The 27,160-nt window shown below is 42.8% G+C and overlaps 1 protein-coding gene across 2 annotated transcripts in view; it reads right to left on the bottom strand.

Moving 5' to 3' along the window:
* Positions 1–811: 811 nt before the first annotated feature.
* LOC146624948 (rho guanine nucleotide exchange factor 4-like) overlaps positions 812–27,160 on the bottom strand; it is a 119,858-nt gene continuing 93,509 nt past the window's right edge. For both annotated transcript variants that reach the window (XM_085361861.1, XM_085361862.1), the window contains 7 exons: positions 23,339–23,518; positions 22,833–23,065; positions 17,625–17,754; positions 17,387–17,518; positions 2,241–2,484; positions 1,911–1,988; positions 812–969 (listed from right to left, as the gene is read on the bottom strand). In XM_085361861.1, the coding sequence (XP_085217987.1) occupies positions 812–969; positions 1,911–1,988; positions 2,241–2,484; positions 17,387–17,518; positions 17,625–17,754; positions 22,833–23,065; positions 23,339–23,518 (1,155 nt within the window). The remainder of the gene's footprint in view (positions 970–1,910; positions 1,989–2,240; positions 2,485–17,386; positions 17,519–17,624; positions 17,755–22,832; positions 23,066–23,338; positions 23,519–27,160) is intronic.

Raw genomic sequence — 27,160 nt, 5'->3', positions numbered from 1 at the left:
TTCAACAAAGAACAGAAAGAAAAAGAAAATCGAGCGAGTTACGTACTTTCGTTGACACAGCAGGTATCAGGAGTCGTCGAGGTTCAGACCGTGGAGCCAGAACAGCCGAGAACATGTGCTGAGCCAATTTGTCTTTGGGCTGCGTTTGATATTCGTCAGGAGTTTGCACATTACACCAGAGAAGTACAAAACCAAATCCCGGTGGATCATAATCACGAAACAAAACATAGCTGAAATCATATTTCTGTACATGGAAACAAGAAATGTTGTCTCTTCATAAGCAGACAAGGAACAAATATAAAAACAGATCATCTGGCACTACAAACACTTGGCATCTGTCAAATCATGAAGCAACAGAAGAGTGAAAATAAACAAGGTTTTGTTGACAGGCAACGTCTTCACAGAGACAGCACAGTCAGGAGTCCCACGCTCACCTGCAGCAGTACAGTACTAGTACAGTACTAGTACAATAGTAGTACAGTACTATTACAGTAGCAGTACAGTAGTAGTTTTAGTTCCAATCAGTGCTTGATTCAAGGTCTATTTATAAGTGAACCAAGAGTTTACTCTACCTATCTGACTCATTGTCTCTAGAGGACCATTCCCATGTCTGATTGTTAACCAACATATAAAGTGCTTTCAAAAGATAACATATTCAATTCATATCTATACAATAAATCAATAATTAGAGGATATTATGTGTAGGAATTAAAGAGAGGAAGGGTTAAAAACGGTCTATTCAGGCACGAACAGAGACTCTTTCTCCTTCTCTGTTCCTTTTCTCCAAGGCTTTTTTTTCCTTACAGTTTTTTTACTTCTTGAAGGGCGTCAGTCTGCCAATGTTGTGCCAGAAGGTGGAGGTCTTGCGCTTGGGCTCAGCCAGCATAAAGACCTGCTGCTGGGGCAAAGCAGAGGGGAGAGAGGGGTGTTTCTGCCTCAGGAGGAAGTCATAATAAGGTCTGGACACCGCTGAGGAGAAGACGAACAACAGATCATTACTTATAATACAATAATAATACATTTTATTTATAGGTGCCCTTAAGACCCTCAAGGTCACCTTACAATAGCACAAGAACAATAGCAACAATACAATATAATAAAACATGGCAAAATAAAATATAGACATAAGAGAAAAAAAAGCATGAAAGTATAAAAGCAAGTATAAAAGCTGAGCAACGTAAAAGTGGACTAAGCCCGAATCAATTGTATGCAGTTTTGAATAGATGGGTTTTGTGACGTGATTTAAAAGTGGTGAGAGAGTTCGTGATCTGGTGGAAGTGCATCCAAAGTCTTGGAGCAGAACAGCTAAAGGCTCGAGTCCCATGGTAGTCAGGCGAGCAGGTGGATTTATGAGGTACACCGTAGAGAAGAGAATTACAGTAATCTAAACGGGATGTGACAAGAGCATTGACAAGTATGGCAGTACTGTTTGGAGTGAGTGAGGGACGAAGGCGGTTAATATTACGGAGATGAAAATAGGATATGCATTAGGAAACAAGGAAGGGTTTCATTATGAGGGTCTGAGATTGCATTTGTTGTTTAAATCTAACTCGGTAAAAGTTCAGTATAAACTAAAGTGAGCGGCTATGAATGACAGGGAGACTTCTACAAAGAGCCAAACAGGTGAAACAAGAAAAATATTAGATATACACATAATCTGTTGACATACGCACATGGCAGCAGATCACAAAGTGTGTACTGCCAGGCGTTTCGATTCGTTATCATCTATGGGCCACTTTTTTACCCCTTTGCTCAGTTCCACTGCTGTCCACTGCAGTCGTGTAGGTAGAGCAGGTCATTTACTAATTGGAAGGTTTAATCCCTGGCTGCTCCCATCTCCAGTCTGCACAGTATCCTTGGGCAAGATATTGAACCCCAAGTTACTCTACGATAAATTGATTGGTGCATACCTTTGGGTTTCCCAGCTGGATGGCTTTTGCAGGCATTCAACATGGCCTGTTTCTTCTGGACCTCTGTGAGAGTGAACCCTGACAAAAAGAAAATAAAAACAACAGGTTTATTCGTAAGGACACCAGACCGACAGCATTCAAATCAGCTGACAGAAAATGTCCTTGACAAAATGAATTTAAAAATCAGAATTCTGTGAAAGTTTACAGCGTCTGTATCTGTTTAATGCATGTGCCACGACAGTGCTGCAACAAACTTGGATTGCCACCATTATTATCATCCAAATGTTTTAGCATCCATTCATATGAAGACAAACTGAGCACATGTCTGACCTGTCTCGCGGTCTTGCTGGACCTGCCTCCTCTCATCAGTAAAGGCCCGGAGCCAGCGCTCTTTCTGCTCAGGCTTCTTAGCACATAGGAGGTGGACTTCATCACCAGTTAGCGAGCGCAGTTTCAGAGCATTTTTTACGCTGATGTTGAAGTCTTTCTCCTTACCATCCTCCAGATCTATTACTTCCATGTGGTCCATGTCAATCCGGCCCTTGTAGTAAAGCATGTCTCGGCGCAGGAGGTCCTGCAACAATAATGGACAGCAGATTTAAAGAAGGATTTGTTTTGAACAAGAGTAAAAAGAAAAGTAAATGAAAGCATACAGGTTTGTTTTGTTTAGTTTTTTTTGTTTAGCACTGTGTCACCTCAACAGTTCTCAACAGCCCAAGAGAAAACCCTAACAATCACATCACCCCCCATGAGCAACCACTTGGCAACAGCAGAAAGGACAAACTCCCTTTTAACAGGAAGAAACCTCTGACAGAATCAGGCTCAGGAAGGAGCCGCCAACGGCTGTGACCTGTTTGGAGTAAGAGGAGGGAGACTGGTTCACTTCCACTGCATGTCTTTAGTCCTGAGGTAAATAATAACAAATGACTGAATGTTCAAAGGTTGATTCTGTTCATCTGGACGTAGCGTTTTCAGTGGGAGAAGCGTTTCGTCACTAATCCAAGTGACTTCTTCAGTCTCAGCTGACTGCAGGTTTCAATCTTATAAACAGTACATTTGCATAATGACTGAAACCAGCCCACTGAAGGAACAATGGGCTGGGAGGGCAGTTCCTTCATCATAATTATGCAAATTCTCATGACCATTGATCAACAACCAGTGATCAAAGCCCACTGATCAATGGCCATGAGTACCATAGTCAGCAGTTCTCTCCTGGATCGGCTGGATCTTTCTTTAGGCGTCTTCCCAGCTTTGACAAATGTCCAGCTGGGATAACAACATTTAATCAGAGCCTTTTTCCCACTTTGGCACGGACTGCCTAAAGCTTGCTCGTCAGTATGAGCAAACAGCACGTAAGATGGCGGATTACAGGAACCACCTGAGATTCAGCCTCAGATGCAGACAAAACAGGATTACTCCTAAAAGTCTGCAAATGAGCTTTTCAGTTAAAGGCTTCCAGGCAACAAAAATCCTCCAGAAGGCACCACACCAGCTGCTTAATGAATGGGTGAGGCAGACAAATTTTACCATCGACGTGCTAAAATCTCAAGAGGAGCGGATCCGACAGAGACTGACAATGCTTTTAGATGAGAGCAGACCAGGCAACAAATGAAGTTTGACTTACTTGTTGTACATCGGAAACCACAGCGAAATACGGAGAGTGTACTCAATGGCCAGAAGAGGGAACGATGCAACACCGAAGATGTAGACAAGTGGGTGAAAAATTTGTCTGACAGACAGCTCACCCAAACAGAGAAAACATCCTTGCTAAAGGGTTGAATTTTGCTGTCATGGTGAGACAAATCCCGCTAGTGGAGCTGATCACAGCCACAGAAACAGCAATTCGAAACAACAATATAAAAACAACAAAACAACACTCTCAGCATCGACCAAGTGTGTTTGAACTGTGTGTGAATTCCACCTACTTCACATACAAGGGTCAGTACTACAGGCAGAAACATGGGTGCCATGGGCTCCCAGTTTCACCCATCGTGGCCAATTTGTACACAGAAGAAGTGGAAAAGAGGGCTTTGCTATCCTACCCTGGAACACCACCAAGCCATTGGTTCAGGTATGTGGATGACACCTGGGTGAAAATCAAATCTCAGGACGTGCCACAATTCACGGATCACATTAACTCGGTGGACCGACACATCAAATTCACCAGGGAGGATATGAACAGTGGCAGGTTAGCCTTCTTAGACTGTGAGATTTCCATCAGTAATGGAGGACATCTAAAAGCTGACGTGTACCGTAAACCTACACATATGGATCAGTATCTGAGGTTTGACTCTCATCATCCACTGGAGCACAAACTGGGTGTCATCAGGACGCTATAACACAGAACGAACACCATCCCCACTGACACAGCAGCCAGGGAGGCAGAAGAACATCAGGAAGGACCTGAGTAAATGTGGTTACCCCAGCTGGACTTTTGTCAGAGCTGGAAAGGCTCCTAAAGAAACCTCCAGCTGATCCAGGAGAGAAGGACAACCAATGACTAAGCGAAAACCTGTAGTGATCCCGTACGTGTCAGGAGTATCGGAACAGCTGAGACGCATTTTCTCTAAACACCACGTATCTGTGACCTTTAAACCCCAAAACATGTTGCGGCAAAAACTGATCCACCCCAAGGATCGGGTCCCCGACACAAACAGAGTAACATAGTGTACGCTGTTAAGTGCAGGAGGATTGGCAGGATTTATACATCGGGGAAACCAAACAACCAAAGAGGACGGCACAACACAGAAGAGCTACCTCGTCAGGCCAGGACTCTGCAGTCTATTTACCTACAGGCCAGTGGACACTCTTTCAATGATGAGGATGTAACATCCTGGACAGGGAGGAACGCTGGTTTGAGGGCGGAGTCAAGGAGGCCATTTACATGAAAAGGGAAAGACCATCTCTGAATCGAGGAGGGGGCCTAAGGGTACATCTGTCACCATCTTACAATGCTGTGATTGCAGCCATTCCCCAACTCTCTGTGAATGGGACTCATGGCCATTGATCAGTGGTTGTTGATCAATAGTCATGAGAATTTGCATAATCATGATGAAGGAACTGACCTCCCATCCCATTGTTCCTTCAGTGGGCTGGTTTCAGTCATTATGTAAATGTACTGTTTATAAGATTGGGGAAACCCTTCAGTTTGCTTAGACTGAAGAAGTCACCTGGATGAGTGACGAAACGTTTCTCCCAATAAACGCTACGTCCAGATGAACAGAATCAACTTTTGGAGATTTACTTACCTGGATGATTGAGCATGCATCAAGACGTAATGACTGAATGCAAAGTGGTGTATAAACAGGGAGTGAAAAGGAAATGTTCATAGCATCATGGAGAGCCTTAGCAGTAGCCTGAGCCTATTGCTGCATATTTAAGAGAGAGGCTGGATCAAGTGACCCGAAACAAATGTTATAAAGCTTTATAAAAAAAAAAGAAAAGTGAAAAGTACAAAGAGGGGCTGCCTCCTGAATCCAAACTGGGTGCTGGTTAATATAGGAGAGGGACCTGACAGCTAAAAGCTCTGCTTTCAGACTTGTGGCGACTTGTGGCTCCCAGAGTAGAATAGGAAACAAAGTGCTCATTTGGGGTGATATATGGTAAAATTTGGTGTTTAAGATGAGATGGGGCTTGATTATTCAAGACTTTGTATATGAGGAGTAATTTAACTTTGGCTCTTGATTTAATAGCTAAAAATATGGTCTCTTTAGTCCATGTCAGAGATCTCACTGTAGGATTTTTGATCACTACAACCTGAAAAATAAAGTATTACAATAGTCTGGCCTAGATGTCATAAATGCATGAAATGTTTTTTTATATCACTCTGAGATAGGATGATCCTAATTTTAGAGGTACTGTGCAAATGTAAGAAAGCAGTCCTTACTATTTGCTTAATAATGTGCATTACAGGATATAATCTGGACGGCATTATCTTGGCCTCCAGTAACCAGGACAAGTATCTGGTTAGACACGTGATGTAGATTGGACTCAATACACAGGGCTCAGGAGAAAAGTTTACAAGACAAAGTCAGAAGCAAAGCAAAGGGATTTCCAGTTAGCGAGGCCCATGGCTCCACCACAGTATTTTCTTTCCTCAGCAATCTCTCTTTCAGTAACTCTCTGAGATCCATTTGCAGGTCTCTGCTGCCGAGTGAGCCAACACAGGAGGACTGGAGGACCATGGCATCACATTTCTATGATTTTTAAGGCAGAATATAAAAACTTCGGCATAATCTGAATTTAGAAAGAGATAATTAGAGGTCGTCCAGCCTACAGTTTAATGAATTTGTGAGCTAACCGCTCACGCCTCCACCCACTCACTCCATTAATTGACTTCGGCGCCGAACAGAGTTTTATTGACTTTTCCCTTGCTAAGAAACTAGGCTTAACTGTTGAGCCACTGCCTCATGCTCTACGAACCTCCTCCCTGAATGGTTAGCGTTTACCAGACGTCACCCACATTACTGAACTGATAACATCATTCCGGAAATCATTCTGAGTTAATCAGTTTGTTTGTTTTTAAGGCTCCACTAACCCATCTGGTTCTTGGCTATCCCTGTCTGTTTACAACACAACCCCACTCACTGACTGGAGAAATGGCTGCATTTCTAGATGGAGGGAGGAATGCCACATGACATGCCTAAGATAATCCAATCCAATCCAATCCAACTTTATTTATATAGCACTTTTAAAAACAACAAAGTTGACCAAAGTGCTTTCCAATAATAAAACAATAATGATAATAATAATAATGGATTGCATTTATATAGCGCTTTTCTAGGCACCCAAAGCGCTTTACAATTCCACTATTCACTCACACTCGCATTCACACACTGGTGGACAGCGAGGCTGCCATATTGCGCCATCGGCCCCTCTGACCAACACCAGTAGGTGGTAGGTGAAGTGTCTTGCCCAAGGACAAAATGACCAGGACAGAGATGGTAAATGGACTAATTCTTATATAGCGCTTTTCTCTCCCAGAGTACTCAAAGCGCCGTATGCAACATGCCTCATTCACACCCACTCATGCAAGCACTTCTAAACGCAAGTGCAAACTAATCTACATTCACACACAGTCACACTCCGATGAACGCATTGGAGGGCAATTTGGGGTTAGTATCTTGCCCAAGGACACTTGACATGCAGACTGGGGAAGCCTAGGATCGAACCACCAACCTTCCGATCAGTAGCTGAGCCACAGCCACCGAGAGAGAGCAGGGGGATCGAACCGGCGACCTTCTGGTTACAGATGAGTTTCCCAACCCCCTGAGCTACGGTCGCCCAGATCTACCACCTCCGTCTCTCCTCTTTCCAGCATCACCTCCGCCAACACCTCCGAACCTAGCTGCTGTTCCTTCGGTTTATCATGAACTGGCTGAGGTATTTAATAAGGATCGTGCCTCCACACAGGCCCAATGATTGCGCTATTGACTTGCTATCTGGGCACCATTGCCAACCAGTCGACTCTAAAGCCTGTCCCAGCCAGAAAGGGAGGCCATGGAGGAATACATTACCAACTCACTTGTTGCTTGGATAATTCAGCCATCTTCCTCTCCTTTAGGGGCAGGATTTTTCTTCGTGGAAAAGAAAGACAAGTCTGTAAGACCTTGCATTAATTATCGGGGTTTGAACACAATAACTGTTTAAAAAAAATGCCCGTTGCCTTTGTTGACTTCTGCGTTTGAGCTTCTCCAAGGAATGACAATCTTCAGTAAACTGGACCTCCGCAATGCGTACCATTTGTTTCGCATAAGGGAGGGGAACGAGTGGAAGATGGCCTTCAACACTCATTTGGGGCAATTTGAGTATCTTGTCATGCTGTTTGGGTTAACAAACGTTCTGGCAGTCTTCCAGGCCATCGTTAATGACATTCTCAGAGACTTCATCAACCACTTTGTTTTTGTCTACCTAGATGATATCCTCATCTTCTCCAGGTCAGTGGTGGAGCATGAACGGCATGTAAAACTAGTGTTGCAGAGGCTGCTGGAGAACCGTCTGTTTGTTGAAGCTGAGAAGGGCTTCCTCTCTTCCATTATTAAACAGGAAAATCTGAGACCGGATCCAGTAAAAGTCCAAGCGGTCTTGGAGTGGTCCACACCACCAAACTGCAAACAGCTTCAACGATTCCTGGCGTTTGCAAATGTCTATCGTCGCTTCATTCACGACTTCAGTAAAATTGTCTCACCTCACCTCTCCAAAGGTCCTGTTTCAGTGGGGGCAGGCAGCCCATGAGGTTTTTGCTCACGTGAAGCAACCTTTCACTTTGGTGCCCATTCTCACCCAGCTGAATCGCACCTGACCCTTCCGTGGAGGTGGAACTTAGTCAACAGACTGAAGGTAAACTCCATCCATGTGTTCACAGAACAAAATTACGACGTTGGCGACAGAGAGCTACTGGATATCAAGTTGGTGATGGAGGAGTGGCGGTAATGGCTTGAGGGAACAGCACAGCCTTTCACTGTGTGGATAGACCACAAGAACCTCGCCTACCTTCAGTCAGCAAAACGGCTTAACGCGCGCCAAGCCAGGTGGGTCAGGTTCAGTTTCTCAATTACCTACTGGCCTGGGTCCCAAAACGTCAAGCTAGATGCTTTATCACACCAGTTTTCACCTTCTGAGGAGGCTCAAGTGGAAACACTGGCCTTTCCTAGGGGCTGTGTAATAGGATGACTCCCCTGGGAAATTGAGTCAGCGGTATGGCAGCATACCGAACCTGATCCTGGGACAGGACCCCCGGACCGGCTCTATGTCCCTTCATCCGTGCAGGCCCAGGTGCTCCAATGGGCATGATTCTCGTGTCATCCTGGAATCCAACGCACCATCTCGTTCCTGGGAGCCTGTTCTGGTGACTTTAGCTCAAGATGACCGAGAATATGTAAAAGCCTGCACCATCTATCCCCAAAATAAATCACTGACCTCTCCTCCGGCGGGCCTGCTCCAACCGCTACCAACCCCAGGCCCTCTTGATCACACATCGCCCTGGATGTTTTGACAGGCCTTCCACCTTCACCAGGAAACATGGTAATTCTGTCTATTATTGATTGCTTTTCCAAAGCAGCACATTTTGCAGCTCCCCACAGCACTCAAGATGGACCAGCTGCTGATGGATCACTTGTTCCACCTGCATACAATCCCTTCAGATGTCGTCTCCAACCGTGGACCTCAGTTCACGTCAAAGGTATGGAAGGAATTCTGCTTCACCATATGTGCCCAGGTCAGTCTCTCATCAGGTTATCACCCCCAAACCAATGGTCAGACAGACAGGCTGAACAAGGAACTGGAGCCCTCTTCCCATTATTCACTGTGCATATGTATATTAGAGATGGACCGATCCGATATTACGTATCGGTATCGGTCCGATACTGACCTAAATTACTGGATCGGATATCGGAGACAAATAAAAAATGTAATCCGATCCATTAAATATCACGAAAGCACCTCACAAAACTTGCAACACGCCGTAACTCACCTCAGAACGTTAGCACGTCGGAGCAGTATGCATCACGTGATAGAGCGGCTGTGGCATGCGGGACCTGTCGGTGGTCTGGATAGCATGTGGAGCTTCGCTAGCAACCCGGCATTTCATCTCCGACAAAGTTATCCCGAGAGAAGTAAAGCAAGTGTGTAAGTCCATCTCTGAATGTTTGTAAAGCATTCCTGCGTTAAGCTTAACAAGCGATATATGGAGCGACTGCCTCTCCTGCTGCTACTTCAATCATGAAACTGCTTAACGATCAGCTGATCGGCTTTTCTGTCGCGAGTCCGTCTCTCTTGTTTGTTTTTGGCCCACTTTGCACCAGAAAGAGGAAACCAGCGGCTGAACAACAGCAGCACGTTTAAGCTTGATCAGCTGTTGTTAGAATGTATTTAATATTACTTTCTACACCAGGATCTTTTTCTACAGCTGACGCTGGTAACTGTGCAGGGGCGGATCTAGCAAAGTTTAGCCAGGGGGGCCGATAGGGCATTAACAGGGAAAAGGGGGCACAAAGACATACTTTTCTTTCTTATTCTCATTTAAAATGTCGAGCTTTTAATAAATAATTATCTGACACCCAAAGTTTTAATTTGATGTAAAATGAATAGAAGTCAATTACTGTATATAGTAACTATTAAGTCTAATATACCCTAGTAAGCTATAGTACTTTTTCCTTTGGGAAGGTACCATCTGTGCAGTCTGCAATTTTGTTGAAGAAAGATGTTGAATCTATTTAATATTTCTTGAAAAATAATTGATTTCTGTGCATTTTTTTTCACACTGCATCAAATTAAAGTTGATTACGTTGATTAAGCATCATGAGGTGGAGCGTGAGGGGTGGTTCCCTATTTTTTATTTATTTATTTTTGTTGTTGCTGGGAGTTGGAACCCTATTAGTTAGGTTGCTTAATATTTACGCTAAGTACTCTTTAAAATACCAGAATAGGGAGGATGGTGTAGGTTTAAGTTTATTAGATTGATCAGTATTGCTGAACTATGAAATATTTTTTTTTGCATACAGGTATAACAGAATAGCTTTAGTGTAGTTGTTGTTTTAAACTTGAGTATGAACCTATACAAAATGCAGCAAGATATTTAAAAAACTGTTTTGTTGATTAAAAAACACTATATCGGCTTCATATCAGTATCGGCAGATATCCAAATTTATGATATCGGTATCGGTATTGGACATAAAAAAGTGGTATCGTGCCATCTCTAATGTATATATGCCCCTTTAAATAAATTTTTTCACTTTTCACTAGTTTTAGAGTTTTGGAGTCCTGCGATTGAGTCCTGCACCAAACAAACCTTGACAATTCAGTTAATGATCCATCTCAGTACATAAATACCACCATTTTTCTTCTTCCACTGACCAAACTGTCTTCTTCTTGTGGAATAAAGTGAATTATTATTAGAAAATTATAGAAATGTATTTGTATTTAGAATACAAATTAAGCCTATTAGCTTGACACATTAGTATTACCTTACACAGACACCTTGAGGGAACTGTTGTTGTGTTTTGGCGCTATTAAATTATTCTGTTATTATATGTTACCTTATATATGTAATCAAAGTAGTTGAATTAGAATACTGCTGTAGATCACATTATACCCTTTAATATAAAGTGTGTGAGCTGTATGTAGTTTAGTTCTCATTATACTTTTGAGTTAACAGAACATATTCACATATTAGTTCATTAGATAAATGTGCATCACTCTGTATCCTTGATCTGCTGGGAATGTGTGACACTGTTTTCTTGATATGCTTAAGTGTTGAATCATGAAGAGAAGGTTGTAAGCAGGAGACTCTGTGTCTAAAGACAGGGGAGATAGATAGACCACATTCCACACCCCCACCTTACAGAAAGCAGAGAAACAACTGCCGAGGTCATAACTTAGGCGCTGTAACAGAGAAAAAATGTGATGTTTTGGCTTTTACGACTAGCTGGGGGCCACTAGAGACTATAAAAAGCTGAGCAACCCGTCACCATTGAGAGACATGTGCCTGACCCTCTGGTAGCATCTCTCCCGTCCGGACGTTGTAATGCTCTGACTGTTGAATTGTATGGAAATAAATGATTGTTGATTGAGCATTGATACACCGAGTATTGTCCCTCCTTCAGCCCAAAGATTCAAAGAACTGCGTGTTTTCAACAACTTGGTGCCGTGTGACCCGGATCTTTGGTGTGCTGAGGAGGTGTAGATTTGGCCTTTGGTGAGATCGTGGGGCAAGGCGAACGGAAGACCGGTCTAACAACAAAAAGGTAAGCACAGCCTGTTGTATTATACCAAATGTGCATATTGGGCTTTCCAAATTAATCTGTTCGCTGAGTCACATGTGTTTTCACAGTAAATTTGTCGGTGTCTGGTTTTTGGCGCAAGATACTAACAACATAAGTTGAGGCTGAATTCCAGTGTGTTAAATAAACTGCTTCTACCGAGAAACTAATAAGACACTACGTTGAGCTAGTTGCAGTAAACTGCTTCTACCGAGAAACTAATAAGATACTACGTTGAGCTAGTTGCAGCCACTTTACCTTCCACATTTAATTTTGTCTAATACTGGCTTCTGTAGCAATAATACGTTAGAATTTATTCTGAAGACGCGGCCATTAGTTCAGTACATTGAAGTCGAGGTTTGTTTATTTTGTTTATGGTGTCAGTGATGTCCTGGCTTTTGCCGGCTATGAAATAGAAGTTGATTTAAGGACAAGCAGATACTGGCTTCACGGTGCAGTTGGACGCTGGCAACGCGAGAGCGAAACACGTCCGTAGGTTTGGTTTATGATACGGCGTGTTCCGGTGGTGCGGCCGTGAAGTGCAGTAGTGGTTGGTGCTAGTTTTAGTACATTTGATAGAGGTTTTGACGGTGGTTTGTGGCGTCAGTCGAGTATAAAGGGCTGCGGCCATAATACAAAGTAAAAATTTAAGTAAATAGCAACACCTGGTTTATGATGTCAGGTATAACTTCGGGGATGCAAGCATCACTTTTATGATGCGACTTTGCCCCGTGGTGGCGGTCATAATCGCAGAGAAAGGGGTATTTTGGTCTATGGTGCAGTGTGCTTTAAGAAGATCTAATAGTTGAGCTCAGAGGTTTCTGTGTAAAATTCCCGCTGAGGAAAAGTGTTGTGTGTGAGTGTGAAGCGCGCTCTGGGTGAGAGAGTGTGTGTGAAGCTGCGAGGCGCGCTCTGGGTGCTGTCTTGTGGGTGAAGCGCGCACTGAGTGAGAGTGTGAGTGAGGCGCGCTCTGAGTGTGTTTTTGTGTGGAGTGTGAAGCGTGAACACAGTGACAGTGACGGTTGATGTGTTTGATTAGGAGGACATTAGAGCAAATACACATTTTAGGATCAAAGGTTGATGCCTAGTGTACCTGTGGAACTTTGCCCTAGGAGTGGCGACCCTCCTGTCCGTGGACGCGTGGCCAGGACCGGCGTTGTCCGGGTGCCGAGGTGGTGACTTGGGGAGGTGAGGGCCCCCGCATAGCTACGGAAATAACACTGGAACGGCCGTGTAATCACGGGTTCACATTTATTCCGGACTAGAACAAGACACATTTTGCGAACAAACGTTGAGTCTAGATTAGTAAAGAAATATAAAAAGGTTGAATTCCTCGTTTCAGTGGTTGAAATTGTTGTGTGCCTGTCCCCTGACGAGTGTGAAATTAAAATAAAGAGGGAATTTGGAGCCACATAGAGATAGACGGGCATAATTGGGTGTATTACTCTGTGGTGTAATAAAAATAAAAAGGAGAGATAGTAAGAGGTGTGCAGTGGAGAATTATGGAGGAGTAGAGAGAGGAATGTGTTGGGAGACTGGCGTACAGTTTACGCTGTCAAGGTAGGCGTGTTGCCTGCTTATCTGTTTAAAAGTGATGAAAATGAAATTAAAATAAATCTCTTAGTGTGTTAATACAGGAAGCTGCGGACCTGGACCAACTGCCCCCACAAGCACAGCGGCCGAAGCAAAATTATAGGTAATGGGAACCACACCCAGCACGAATCAGCAGCTGTGAAAAAGACAGCAGCGAGGAGAGAATTAGAGGAGAAATTAAGAGAAGTTTTAACACATAAAATTGGGGCCAACGGACTTGTGGAGGTTGGGAAGGCGTCCGGAGCATCACAACAAAAAGGTGAAACAAAAACACACAAGCAGAGAAATCTGAGAGAAAGGCTCCTTTTAAGGTAACGCCTAGTTTGAGAAAAGATAAAATTAACCTGCTTTTATACAAATGCACATACACACAATGAAGAAACAGCTTACACTCATGAACACGTGAAGATTTTCCAGCAAGGTTAAAGAAAAATTAACATACTTAAATGATGAAGTCTATACATTACTGACAAAGAAACCCTCTGGGTTGCAGGACAACAATTTAACTAAAAAAAAAAAAAAAGGAACACTGGTCTAACCAACCAGGCAAGACACAACAAATTTAGTGGTTAAAAGATTCAAATTGTGACATGTTTTCTGTTGATTGATTAATAAAAGTGATTACTGAATGAAAGAAAGTTCCTTTTTGGGCTTTTAAACATGATCTTAAGAATTTTAACATATACCGGTGTTGTCCTGTCAACTTGGTGGGTTAGGAGTTGATTATATCGGGAGACAAAAAACAAAAAAAAAGGGGGAGAGAAGGCTGACACAGGGCCTGGCCCCATTGTCTCCCCTCTGAATAACACAGCCAACACAACAACATTTTCCTGTTCGTTTGTTTTTGTTTTTTGTTTGTTTTTGTTTTGTTTTGTTTTTGTTTTTTCTATATTTAATTACAGGCTGCTTTGCCGGCCCTGAAAGCCGAGGCTGACTGGACTCCTGCTCTCCCCTATACGTGACACTGACCAAATGCTGCAACAGCTGGACCCACAACAACGACCTGAGAATGTCAACAGACCTGCAGGAATGTGATCTCATGCAGCCGAGACGGAGAGCATTAAACCTAAGGCCCGTTTCACTACACGGGGGAAGATTCCCAGACTGCGTCAGCTGACAGAGCTGTGACGAGACGCCCGCCAAGCCCGAATGAAAAGTAAGGCCGAGCGAAAGAATGCTGACCTTGATAACTTTGCATTCACACTGTGCAGGACAGTGATGGACCAACACGGATGATCGGGTGGCGAAAAAGGGCGTGACCGAGACAAGAGGAGTAACTGAGGACAGAAGGCACCTCAGAATGGACAAAAACACAGAAGAAGATGCAGGTTTCACCTGCGGTGAACATCGACACTGGAGAAAGGACTGCCCCAATTGGGGTCAGAACCAGGACGGACTGAATTTTGAGCAGCAGCAGCAGCAGCAATGGTCGCAAACAAACTGAAAAAGGAGGGGGGCAGGACCCCAGGGCACGCTTCAGGCCGTGGTTTACCCAGAACACCAGAACAGGAAAGTGATGAACACACACACACACACACACACACACACACACGTCTCCAAACACACAGATTCAGAATGAAGTGAAATACACACATGAACACGTGCACTCGTTGAGTGAGTGAGAAATGACACACACACACACACACACACACACACACACACACACACACACACACGCACGCACACGGGAATGCTGATTCACTGAGAAGTGATCCACATACACACACACACACACACACACACACACGCTGATGCAATGAAGAATGCTTTGCTTATGCTGATATGCAAAATGCTGCACACAAACATCCCAATGCATAATTTTTATGAGGAGCCATTGATTACTTAGAATGTGTTATATGTCACCTAGAAGGCATTTATGTAGATTTTAGGAATAAGTCTGTCCTGAGCGTTTGTTTCCAGAGCACCCACTTGACCACACCAACAGTTTCTCGCCACCGAGGAGGGGTACTTGCAAAAAGAATAAAATAAAAATCTGAGTTTAACAAAACATTTTAAATGTAAATATCAAGCTTACCTTTCTTTTTCCATGAAATGTGCTTGTGGGCACGCCAGCCATTTTGAAAAGGTGGGCAAAACAATTGGCAAGGCCACACCCCCACACATGTGATATAATTTTAAAGGTACTGTTGCCCTCTCTAAGAAACATCAGGAATTAGAGGAGTGGCAAGTAGAGTATGCGAGCTACAAGCAAAAACTAAAATGTGTACTACAGTGTGCAAAAATGAAATACTGGGTCATCAGGGGGTCATGAGGGACATTTATAAAACTAAAAGTCCCACTAACCTTAAAGTGCACTTGAAAAGCTCACACAAGAAGGTTAACCTAGCTTACCTAGAAGACCTCATCAGGGGGAGCACACTCCCCCTCCTTGAAGAGCTCACCCACTCAACCCGCATCCCCAGAAAACAGCTAACCCCAGATAAGGCAGCGTGATGTATCCCGAGACAACAGGACTGGGACATCTAAATAAAGGTGTGAAACAATCGCCTTCAAAAGGTTATCAATTCACTTGAACCAAAATTAGGACCACACGGTGCGGCAAGAGTTAATAGTTATTAGTCTCAACACCCAAGGATAACCAGAAGAGCATGACTGATATGATGGAACTGGGATTTTGTTACACTTAATTTTTGCAAAACACAAATAAAACTAAATTGAAACTAAGGATTTTCAGAAAATAAAAACTACACTAAACTAGCAAAGAATTGGTAAAAACTAATTACAACTGGTAAAAATTGAAAATCTGGAGTCGAAACTAAATAAAAATAACAACTAATGGAAATGGCGAAACGTTTAAAACCCTGGTGCAGAGATTGGCAAATCTGACCAGGAAACGTTATAAAATGGATTGTCAGGATAGTCAGCGTTAAAGCCACTTTTGACAGTCCATACTAGGATGGCATTGGACATCTTCGGGGCAGAAAAGGGTTGGTGTGACCAAGGTGTGGTTTGGCTTGTTGTATGTACATTTCAAAATGTTACAGCTCTGGATGGACCAGTTACCAGATATGATGTCACTAACCTTCTCTTTTAAGTGTCTAGCTCCAATGAATTGACACATGGGAGTGTGTCAAAAAGGGGGGAGTTGAGTCCGAACATCAAACAATGGTGTTATGAACATTTTATGACTTTATTTGTGTGTTTAATAAATTAGCGATGGTAAAACTTAAGCTTATAATGTGTTAGACTTAGAAAGGGTTCACTAATTTTTTATTTCTTTTACACACACATAGATTATGATTAGAATAAGTCCTGAACATAATATTTTAAACCAAATTTGAATCATTAGAAGAACAATGGATAACAATATTAGATTATCAAGGCTAGGGAGAGAGGTGTTTTGGTTTTCTGTCTCTTGCAGAGAAAGGAACAGACACCAGACGGGGACCCGGAGATGGGAGGACCCTTCACAGCAGGGACAGATGTAGGGACTGCCGAGACAGCAACTGGGGTCAAGTGTCATGACGTTTGGGCTCCTGGAGAAGATGGATCCCACAAACACAGCAATAACCATGAAGGGGTTGGCGAAAACCAGGAACACCAGACCAACGAGGTTCGAGAGGCTCTTGGCAAAAAGGGGGACACGCCGGTGAACCCAAAACACACAGATCCTTGTTTGAAATCGGGGCAGAATAATCCCCAGAACTGTGCAATGACTAAAGGGTGGTCTAACCCCGGAGGTCGAAGAAAGAAGCTGAGAATCACCCAACTGGAAGACACTGGTAGCTGCAGCAATAAAAATAAAGGTTAAAAGCTCCTTAGACAGAGGTTCTAGTCTAAGTACATTTGAAAGGTATAAGGGGGCATTAAAATGGGAGTGGAAAACTGGAGCACCAAAATAAAGCTGTGGGAGAATTGGGGAGTGATGGGAGAGTCATCTGTAACTGCTGTTATGGTTGTAAATCTAACTTTGCTTGCATCTGAACTGCGTGAACACAGAGGTCATCCCACATATATAAATAACACCTGATACACAACCATGGATAACCTTTTCTTTTGTACATATACACTGATGCCCCTTTCTCCTGGCACTTAGGGTGATTCTTGCCACATGCTTTTATCAGTACCTCACAAAATGACATCCATAGTAGAAAAAAAGGGCACCTTTTTACAGTACACCATCTGATGGTCAAAAAGGAAAAACATTCTCTGTTGACTCTTAGCCTGAGGCAGGGATAGCTTGGTCAGCTCTCCTGAAAAGATGAGCTCAGAGCTTCTGCTGAGGACATCTTCACCCTGTAAGGTTTAAAGCACACATGCAGCTATTAGGTGCTTCTCAGACATGCTGCAGTTAATAGTAAGTGTTGGAGAAATGTTAGAAAAAAGATGCTTCATTACAAACCTCAAAATCCTCAATGGAGCTCTGCCACTGAGCGATCTTGTCGATGTTCTCAAGGCGCCGTTTTCTCTCATTTATAAGCCTGGCAACATTCTTCATGGCATTCAAAGCTGCCTCCACATCTTTGTAGTCCCTAAAGTTTAGAGAGTGACATGCATTTGGATTATAAAGTAAGTATTTGTGGTGATTCCATAACACACTCTTTATATTTTCTGTGAAGCACAACTGATGCATCCGCCATGCTGCAGAACTCCATTATTAAACAACCATTAAAGCAATCACTGAGTTGTTGAACAGGGCGTCGTGTTACAGTTACAGTATAGTGTGGTTTCGGACAACCTGTCAGAAAATGGGGCTTTCTGTAGAAAAAAACCCCAAACTGCACAAACTAAAATGCCGTGTCTGTTAGTCTTTTCAGACAGAAAAACCAACTAATTTATCAGAGGTCACCTTAGAGTGAAGTAACTGTAAACCTTCTGTGCCTCACTTCACAAAATATATTTAACAAATGCACCATTTTATTTCCGTTCAATTGAATTTAATTTATAAAGTGCCAATTCACAACAAAAGTCACCTCAAGGCCTTTTATACTGTAGGGTGATAAAGACCCTACAATGTTAGAAAGAAAATCCCAACAATCAAATGAGCCCCCATGAGCAAGCATTTTTCAACAGTGGGAAGGAGAAGCTCCCTTTGAGTGGGAAAAATCTCAGGTGGAACCAGGCTGAGGGGAGGGCCAGCCATCTGCCGTGACCAGCTTGGGAGTGAGGGGTTAGAGAAGTGAGCAGAGAGACACAGAGTCATAGTTACTAATGACTGACTGAATCTTTCATGAATGAATCCGCTGTGTATAAAGCCACAGAGAGTGAATGAAGAAGAAATGGTCAGTGAATCACGGGAACCCCCCAGTAGCCTAAACCTATTTCAGCATATCTAAGGGATGATTCAGTGTCACGTGATCCAGCCCTACCTATACGCTTTATAAAAAGGAAAGTTTTAGACCTAATCTAAAAGTACAAATAGTGTCTGTCTCCTAAACCCAGACTGTGAGCTACTGATATCCCATTCCCCCCAACTCTGAATTATGATAGTATGGTATTATGAGGTCTTTAAGATAAGATGATTATTCAACATTTTGTATGTAAGGAGAAGGTTGTTAAATTGGGGGATTTACAGAGAGCCCATGGGGAGAATGTGGGAGAAATATGGTTTATCTTCTTAGTCCCTCCAGCCTTCTGTTTCAGCTGAAGGCTTTTCAGGGAGATAATACTGGATTTTCAGTAGTTAACACTAGAAGCAATAAATGCATGAACTGACTTTTCAGCATTCTGAGACAGAATGTTCTAGTGATATTGCACAAATACATAAAAGTAGTTATGTGTACAGTCAAGGACATGGCCTGATTAAAAAATGACACAGGTTCCTCAAAGCGCTGCTAGAGGCCAAGGTAAGTCCAGTATCTGGTTAGACAAAATGTTTTTAAGATTCCTGCGGCCAAATTAAAAAAACAAATCTCAGTTTAGAAGTAAATTAATCATATTTAAAGTTGGGCTATCACTTAATGATCAGACTTAGAGCAGTCTTGTAGGAATGAGTTCTAAGACACATGTTTACATGTTAGAGAAAGTCAATATAAGCAGCTATTAAAGCTGTTGTATTTACTGGTACATCCTTGGGAAGGGTGTGAAATTTACTCTAATTGTTAGAAAAATAATAATCATTACTAGTCTTTACTATTAAAGTCTAAAGGAAGACTCCATTCAGCAGAGCTCTGACTCTTTGTCAGCCTGGAAAAAGTGTTAAAAAGAAACCTATCATTGACAAATAGTAAGATGTCCCAGCTCTACAGAAGACTTTTCCTTCAGAGTGTTGGATTGTGTGTGATGAGCACACAGAGGCAGGCGGAGGTTTTAACAGAAGCGAGCCCTTTATTAAACCGATGGAACAGGTACAAAACAAAGGCAAAAGTCCAAGTGTAAATGGGAACTATTGAAAAACTAAACTTGGAACGACAGAAACCAGAACATAACAGGACACTCTGATAAGGGACAAAGGGGAACTGACACCAGATAAACACAGGAGGGTGGTCAGGGGAAGTGGAGACACATGGGAACACAGCTGAAGCAAACAGACGAGATAGGGGAAGCAAAACTGAACATAACATGCACGAGACAAGGGGCTGACAAAATAAAACAGGAAAAACAACACAGAGAGAGTGCGGGACACGGAGAGACTAAGACAACCTCGACACAGAAGGGAACTGAGAATGAACGAGGACTGAGAACTAGAAATATAGACAATAACCCAGGAAGCACGGGGGGAACATCAAAGGCACGAACAAATCCAGATAAATCCAGAATACTTTTCTCAAAACACAATACAATGTTGATTCAAAAGTCCAACAAACAAAACATATGATGAAACAGACCCAGGGATCCTAAACTATAGTATTGCTATGTAAAGCAAAAGACAGATATTCCAGGTCAAATTAAGGTCTTCCAAAGGCACAATATCCTCTCCAGCCTATGAGTTATGTGTTTAAGTTAAGTTAAATGCAGTGTCATTTCAACATATAAATGGATGGACTTACAACAATTATTTGGCTGGGCACTGAACCTGACAAAAAAGTCAGAGACATCAGATAAACACACTGAAGATGATGGATAACAACTAAAACTGTTTTTTGACTTGTCCAGTTAGAGTGGACAAGGATAAATAGAGTTTTAATTCATCTTTAACAGTGATGGATGGATGGATGGATGGATGGATGGATGGATGGATGGACGGACGGATGGATGGACGGACGGACGGATGGATGGATGGATGGATGGATGGATGGATGGTTGTTTGCCGATTTTGGTTTGGATTTTGCTTGTATGGGAGCAGACACAGTCTCTACGGGGATGGAGTTTTGGGGGTTTACTGGAGGGTGTTGCTATAGGTCATCAGAACAGCCTGGCGCTAAACTGCAGAGCCTTGGATTGGTTCTGCTGCGGCCCATTACCTGCATGTCATTCCCACACACTCTTTCTTCCCTTGCTTTACTCGTCACTCATTGCACTGTGCAAAGAATGAACAGTAAAGGCAAAAATCAATCAATCGATTTAGATAAATGCTGATAAAATACAGTGACCAGCTATAATGAAATAATGTATTTGCACATTTTTGGGACATTTAAGGTGATGCACTTGCATTTATATTGTGCTCTTCTAGTCATACTGATGCTGCAGTGCTTTAGACTTTCTTTTGGGCACTCCTCCCTCTAGGGCAGTGGTGGGCAACTCCAGGCCCCGAGGGCCGGTGTCCTGCAGGTTTTAGATCTCACCCTGGGTCAACACACCTGAATCACATGATGAGTTCATCACCAGGCCTCTGGAGAACTTCAAAACATGTTGAGGATTTAGCCATTTCAATCAGCTGTGTTGGATCAAGGACACGTCTAAAACCTGCAGGACACCGGCCCTCGAGGCCTGGAGTTGCCCACCTCTCAGTAGTTTGTTCACCTCCATCTCAGTTCATACATCCTCATCTGTCACACTAATCCTCTGCATGTCTTCCTTCACTACATCAATCTTTCTTCCTCCTGCCTGACAAGTCCATCTTGAAGATTCACTGTCATGGACTCTGGGGTGTTGGCCCGAGTTTGATGTTCTGTATTTGAGATTCTACTGATACGTATGGCTTTTGTATTTCTGGCGGAGGTGTGGTCCCTGGCTCAGCTGCAGGGCAGGGGTGGTGCAGTGAGCTCAAGGGGCAGTGCCGGGGAGGTGGGACAGGTGCGTGGAGTTTAGTTAATGAGCTCTCTCTCTTCCTTCGTGATATAGTGAAGCCGGAGCTGAGAGTGGGGAGGAGTGTCATAGCGCAGCTGAAAGCTGCACGCGTGGGTGCTGAACCGAATGACAAGAAACTGTCAGTAGTGTGCCACGTAAATAAAGAGAAAATAAACACGGTCAGTGTTGTGGTCCTTGTCACAGTATTCTTTTCTTTGTAGCTCTTATTCTTAGTTTTAGATTCTCCTTGTGTTATAGTTAAGTTCTTTAGTTTTGGTTTAGTGACCATTCCTGCTTTCCTTGTATCCTGTTGTCAAGTTTGTTTGTTAGACATCTGTTGTTCGTACTTCGTGTTTTACTTTGTTAGTCATCTCTTCTGTTTGGTGTTTAATTTTCCTTCCCCCATGATTTGTGATTATTCTGATTTAGTTGAGCTGTGTTTCCCAGGTGTTTCCTCACTGCCCATCACCCTACTGTGTATTTCTCATTCCTGTATTCCCCTTATTCTTTGTCAGTGCCTCAGTTCCTCTCACCCTAGCTTGTTCCTGAATGCTTCTTCTCAGTTTCCTGTGCTGTAGTTGCTAGCTTACTTTTTTAACTTTCACATTTTCCTCATTAGATTTGTGTTATGTTTTATGGACATTTTTTTAGGCTTACAAAACAGGTTGTATTCTGTTTATTGGGCACTTTTGTGTATCTGCCTTGTCTATGGACAATTTAGAATGACCATTAACCTAACATGCATGAAATTGGACTAGAAAGAAACTGGAACACCTGCAGGTAGACATGCAATTCTCCGCACAGAATCCATCTCATACTAATATATTATTCTTGTTTTCCTTTTATGGAAGTTTCCGTGACCCCTTGTCTCTATATGTTCCTCCCTGAGCCTGGTTCAGCCACACGTCTGAATATTTAAGAGGTCTTCCTGTTAAAAGGGAGTTTTTCCTTCTCGCTGTAGGCAATCATTGTTTGAAATTCAGTTTAAGGCAGAGGCTCTTTTTTTCCCTCAATCTGTGTATGTCTGAATATCCCACTAAGATTTAATGCTGCATCACTCTTAAGAATGAAGATGAAACCCAAAGAGTGTGTAAACTTAAAACTTCAGATAACTGCATCTGACCACGTGATGCCCTGGTTAAGTCTTTAGGAAATCTTAAATTCTGAAATATCACCACTTGTGATTCTGTTATTCTGTTATACTCACATGTGCACACGGGCAACTGTTGAAATCGAGAAAAAGTCATCATTAAGCTATTTTAGCGCTTTCATTTGGAGAAAAGCTTTGTTGGTGGCCTGACACAGAAAAGCATGTGACTGTCTGCATGGATTTTTGGATTCGTCTACTGATGAAATGTATGTCATAGAGAGGAGCCAACTGGACCCTCGCTAGCTCGGGAGCACTTAAATTCTGACAGTTTGTCAAAGAGCTTACAGTCACCTGTGCTGAGGGTTGGTATATTTGAGCAGTTCTGCCAGCTGCAGCGGGTACTTGCAGATCTTCTGAACTGGAGTCAGCAAAAAACCATCCAAAGATATGTCAATCATCTTCTGAAGCAGTCGGCAAGCCTCAAAGAAGAATACATACTTGTTGACCTTCATCAACTTGGAGAGTTGGATGCAGGCATTGGGGTGGTTGTTGCAATACTCTGAATAGATCTGGAAATCTGTTTGCTGAACACAGACAACAACAAGTCGGGCTAGAGGTGAGAGAATGGTGTGGGAAGAGTGTTTAATATGTGACTGAAAACACCTCTCAGACCTGTCATGAAACATCATAAAGCATTTTCAATTAATCAGGCAAAAAAATGTAGGTGTAATATAAGCACTATGAAATGGACAACTCAGAAGGACTGAAAGCAGAAGTGTGTGTGGGGGTTAACTGGTTTTCTAAAGGTTTTAAGAAAACCAGTTGAAGATTTTTTGTTGTTTTTTGATTCAGCTTACATGTTCAAGGAAGCAGCAACCAATCTCACTCAGATGTGGCTGCTCCTTGTTGAACTTCTGCTCGAGACCTTTGAGGAACTTCCTTTGGAATCGGTAGATCTCTTCGATATTCCCAAAGATGGTACGAAGCTGCTCTTCAGTGAACATGTCTGTCCTTTTGCGGCACTGTTTGATGTAACCCTGAGGGGCAGAGACAGGAGGAAAACCTGCTGATTTTAGATGTCAAACATACACAGAGCACAGTGTGTTCACAGACTAACTGTTCTCTCTCATTTTTCCACTTGGTTTGAATTTGGTCATTTGTACATTTCAGACTATCTCAGAGTTCAGGCCCAGATTTCCTGATGCTGGAGGACAGATTTCCAAAGTTCTTTTTCCTACATGCAGGTCAGGTTTGGGGGCCAAATAAAGGGACTTAGAATCACTGACAGGATCTTGCTGGGGGGCCTTGGGCGCTGGTGGAGAACGTCCAATGTGCTTTTTTGCTCAGCATGCTGCTGTCCAATGCAGCTTGGTCTTTGCTGTTGGTTGCAGCCACTTGGGGCCTCTGGGCTTATGTTGGTTCTCATTATGCGCATGCTCACCCCCCCCCCCCCCCCCCCCCCCCCAATCAAAATGGGCCACAGTGTTATCATTTCAGTAGTAATAAGAATGAAGTTTATGAAATTTAGGAGTATACTTGCCAACATTTAGATGTAAATTGTCCTTTGTGTAAGTGCAGATGGGTGTGAGAACTGGAAAAGTGGTTTTTAAAACTTGTTATGAAAGTGTATATGCAAAACTACTGCTATGTGAAATTAAACTGGTGAGATAAAGTATAACCGTTGGTGAATGTTTTGCTAATCAAAAACTGAACCCTTCTAAAAGAAGAACGTAGTGTAACTCAGTGCATACCAGTGATGTTGCAAGTGAGACAACTGTTGCTGTGATTTGGCGCAATATAAATACAACTGAATTGAAACTGAGCTGATGCTGGCATCATCACATTTTGAAAATTTCTTCAATACAATTTAATATTGTCCTGGAGATCTAATAAGGTCAAACTTTCCTAAAATGTCTTTTTGTATTTAAAAATTAATTCTGTTACTTTTGCTTTTATTGGCAAGATTTAGGCAATGAAACTGGTATATGGCAATTATAAATAATGAAAACCTGAAATTCCATTTTAAGCAATAAATTGCCCCCCAAAAAAATTATAACGTAAGTTAATTTAACAATCCATTTTCAAAAAAAAGAATTAAATATCTATATAAATATATATATGTATATGTATGTATATATATATATATATATATATATATATATATATATATAGTGTACAGGAACATAGTGTACAGGAACATCTGTGCCGAGTATAACCTGGAAGTCCCGAGGTCAAAATGGGAGATGCCCCCAAGGGTGGTGGAGAATGACCGAGCTAAGATCCTGTGGGACTTCCAGATACAGACGGACAAAATGGTGGTGGCTAACCAACCGGACATAGTGGTGGTAGACAAACAGAAGAAGATGGCCGTAGTGATCGATGTAGCGGTTCCGAATGACAGCAATATCAGGAAGAAGGAACACGAGAAGCTGGAGAAATACCAAGGGCTCAGAGAAGAGCTCGAGAGGATGTGGAGGGTGAAGGTAACGGTGGTCCCCGTGGTAATCGGAGCACTAGGTGCGGTGACTCCAGCAGATCCCGGGAACAACATCGGAGATCTCTGTCCAGAAGAGCGCAGTCCTGGGAACAGCTAAGATACTGCGCAGGACCCTCAAGCTCCCAGGCCTCTGGTAGAGGACCCGAGCTTGAAGGATAAACCGCCCGCAGGGGCGTGCTGGGTGTTTTTTTTTTTTTTTTATATATATATATACAGTGGGGCAAAAAAGTATTTAGTCAGCCACCGATTGTGCAAGTTCCCCCACTTAAAATGATGACAGAGGTCAGTAATTTGCACCAGAGGTACACTTCAACTGTGAGAGACAGAATGTGAAAAAAAAATCCACGAATTCACATGGTAGGATTTGTAAAGAATTTATTCGTAAATTAGGGTGGAAAATAAGTATTTGGTCACCTCAAACAAGGAAAATCTCTGGCTCTCACAGACCTGTAACGTCTTCTGTAAGAAGCTTTTCTGTCCCCCACTCGTTACCTGTATGAATGGCACCTGTTTGAACTCATCATCTGTATAAAAGACACCTGTCCACAGCCTGAAACAGTCAGACTCCAAACTCCGCCATGGCCAAGACCAAAGAGCTTTCGAAGGACACCAGGAAAAGTATTGTAGACCTGCACCAGACTGGGAAGAGTGAATCTACAATAGGCAAGCAGCTTGGTGTGAAAAAATCAACTGTGGGAGCAATCATCGGAAAATGGAAGACATACAAGACCACTGATAATCTCCCTCGATCTGGGGCTCCACGCAAGATCTCATCCCGTGGGGTCAAAATGATCATGAGAACGGTGAGCAAAGATCCCAGAACCACACGGGGGGACCTGGTGAATGACCTGCAGAGAGCTGGGACCAAAGTAACAAAGGTCACCATCAGTAACACACTACAACGGCAGGGAATCAAATCCCGCAGTGCCAGACGTGTTCCGCTGCTGAAGCCAGTGCATGTCCAGGCCCGTCTGAAGTTTGCCAGAGAGCACATGGATGATACAGCAGAGGATTGGGAGAATGTCATGTGGTCAGATGAAACCAAAGTAGAACTTTTTGGTATAAACTCAACTCGTCGTGTTTGGAGGAAGAAGAATACGGAGTTGCATCCCAAGAACACCATACCTACTGTGAAGCATGGGGGTGGAAACATCATGTTATGGGGCTGTTTTTCTGCCAAGGGGACAGGACGACTGATCCGTGTTAAGGACAGAATGAATGGGGCCATGTATCGTGAGATTTTGAGCCAAAACCTCCTTCCATCAGTGGGAACTTTGAAGATGAAACGAGGCTGGGTCTTCCAACATGACAATGATCCAAAACACACCGCCCGGGCAACAAAGGAGTGGCTCCGTAAGAAGCATTTGAAAGTCCTGGAGTGGCCTAGCCAGTCTCCAGACCTCAACCCCATAGAAAATCTGTGGCGGGAGTTGAAAGTCCGTGTTGCTCGGCGACAGCCCCAAAACATCACTGCTCTCGAGAAGATCTGCATGGAGGAATGGGCCAAAATACCAGCTACTGTGTGTGCAAACCTGGTAAAGACCTATAGTAAACGTTTGACCTCTGTTATTGCCAACAAAGGTTATGTTACAAAGTATTGAGTTGTATTTTTGTTATTGACCAAATACTTATTTTCCACCCTGATTTACGAATAAATTCTTTACAAATCCTACCATGTGGATTCATGGATTTTTTTTTCACATTCTGTCTCTCACAGTTGAAGTGTACCTCTGGTGCAAATTACTGACCTCTGTCATCATTTTAGGTGGGGGAACTTGCACAATCGGTGGCTGACTAAATACTTTTTTGCTTCTTACAGAAGACGTTACAGGTCTGTGAGAGCCAGAGATTTTCCTTGTTTGAGGTGACCAAATACTTATTTTCCACCCTAATTTACGAATAAATTCTTTACAAATCCTACCATGTGATTCATGGATTTTTTTTTCACATTCTGTCTCTCACAGTTGAAGTGTACCTCTGGTGCAAATTACTGACCTCTGTCATCATTTTAAAAGAATAGAATAGAATTCAACTTTATTGTCATTGCACATGCACAGGTACAGGGCAACGAAATGCAGTTTGCATCCATCCAGAAGTGCTTAGTGATATAGATATATTACAATATATATTAGCAATAATATAGATATGTAAGTATATTACAGAAATGGGTCTATTATGTTAT

Source organism: Diplotaxodon limnothrissa, linkage group LG9 (assembly GCF_057381915.1).
Source record: "Diplotaxodon limnothrissa isolate DT_005_m linkage group LG9, D_limnothrissa_male_GT1.1, whole genome shotgun sequence".
Classification (NCBI taxonomy): Eukaryota; Metazoa; Chordata; class Actinopteri; order Cichliformes; family Cichlidae; genus Diplotaxodon; species Diplotaxodon limnothrissa.
Note: the sequence above shows the minus strand (reverse complement) of the source record. Positions and strands in the feature narration are given on the sequence as shown.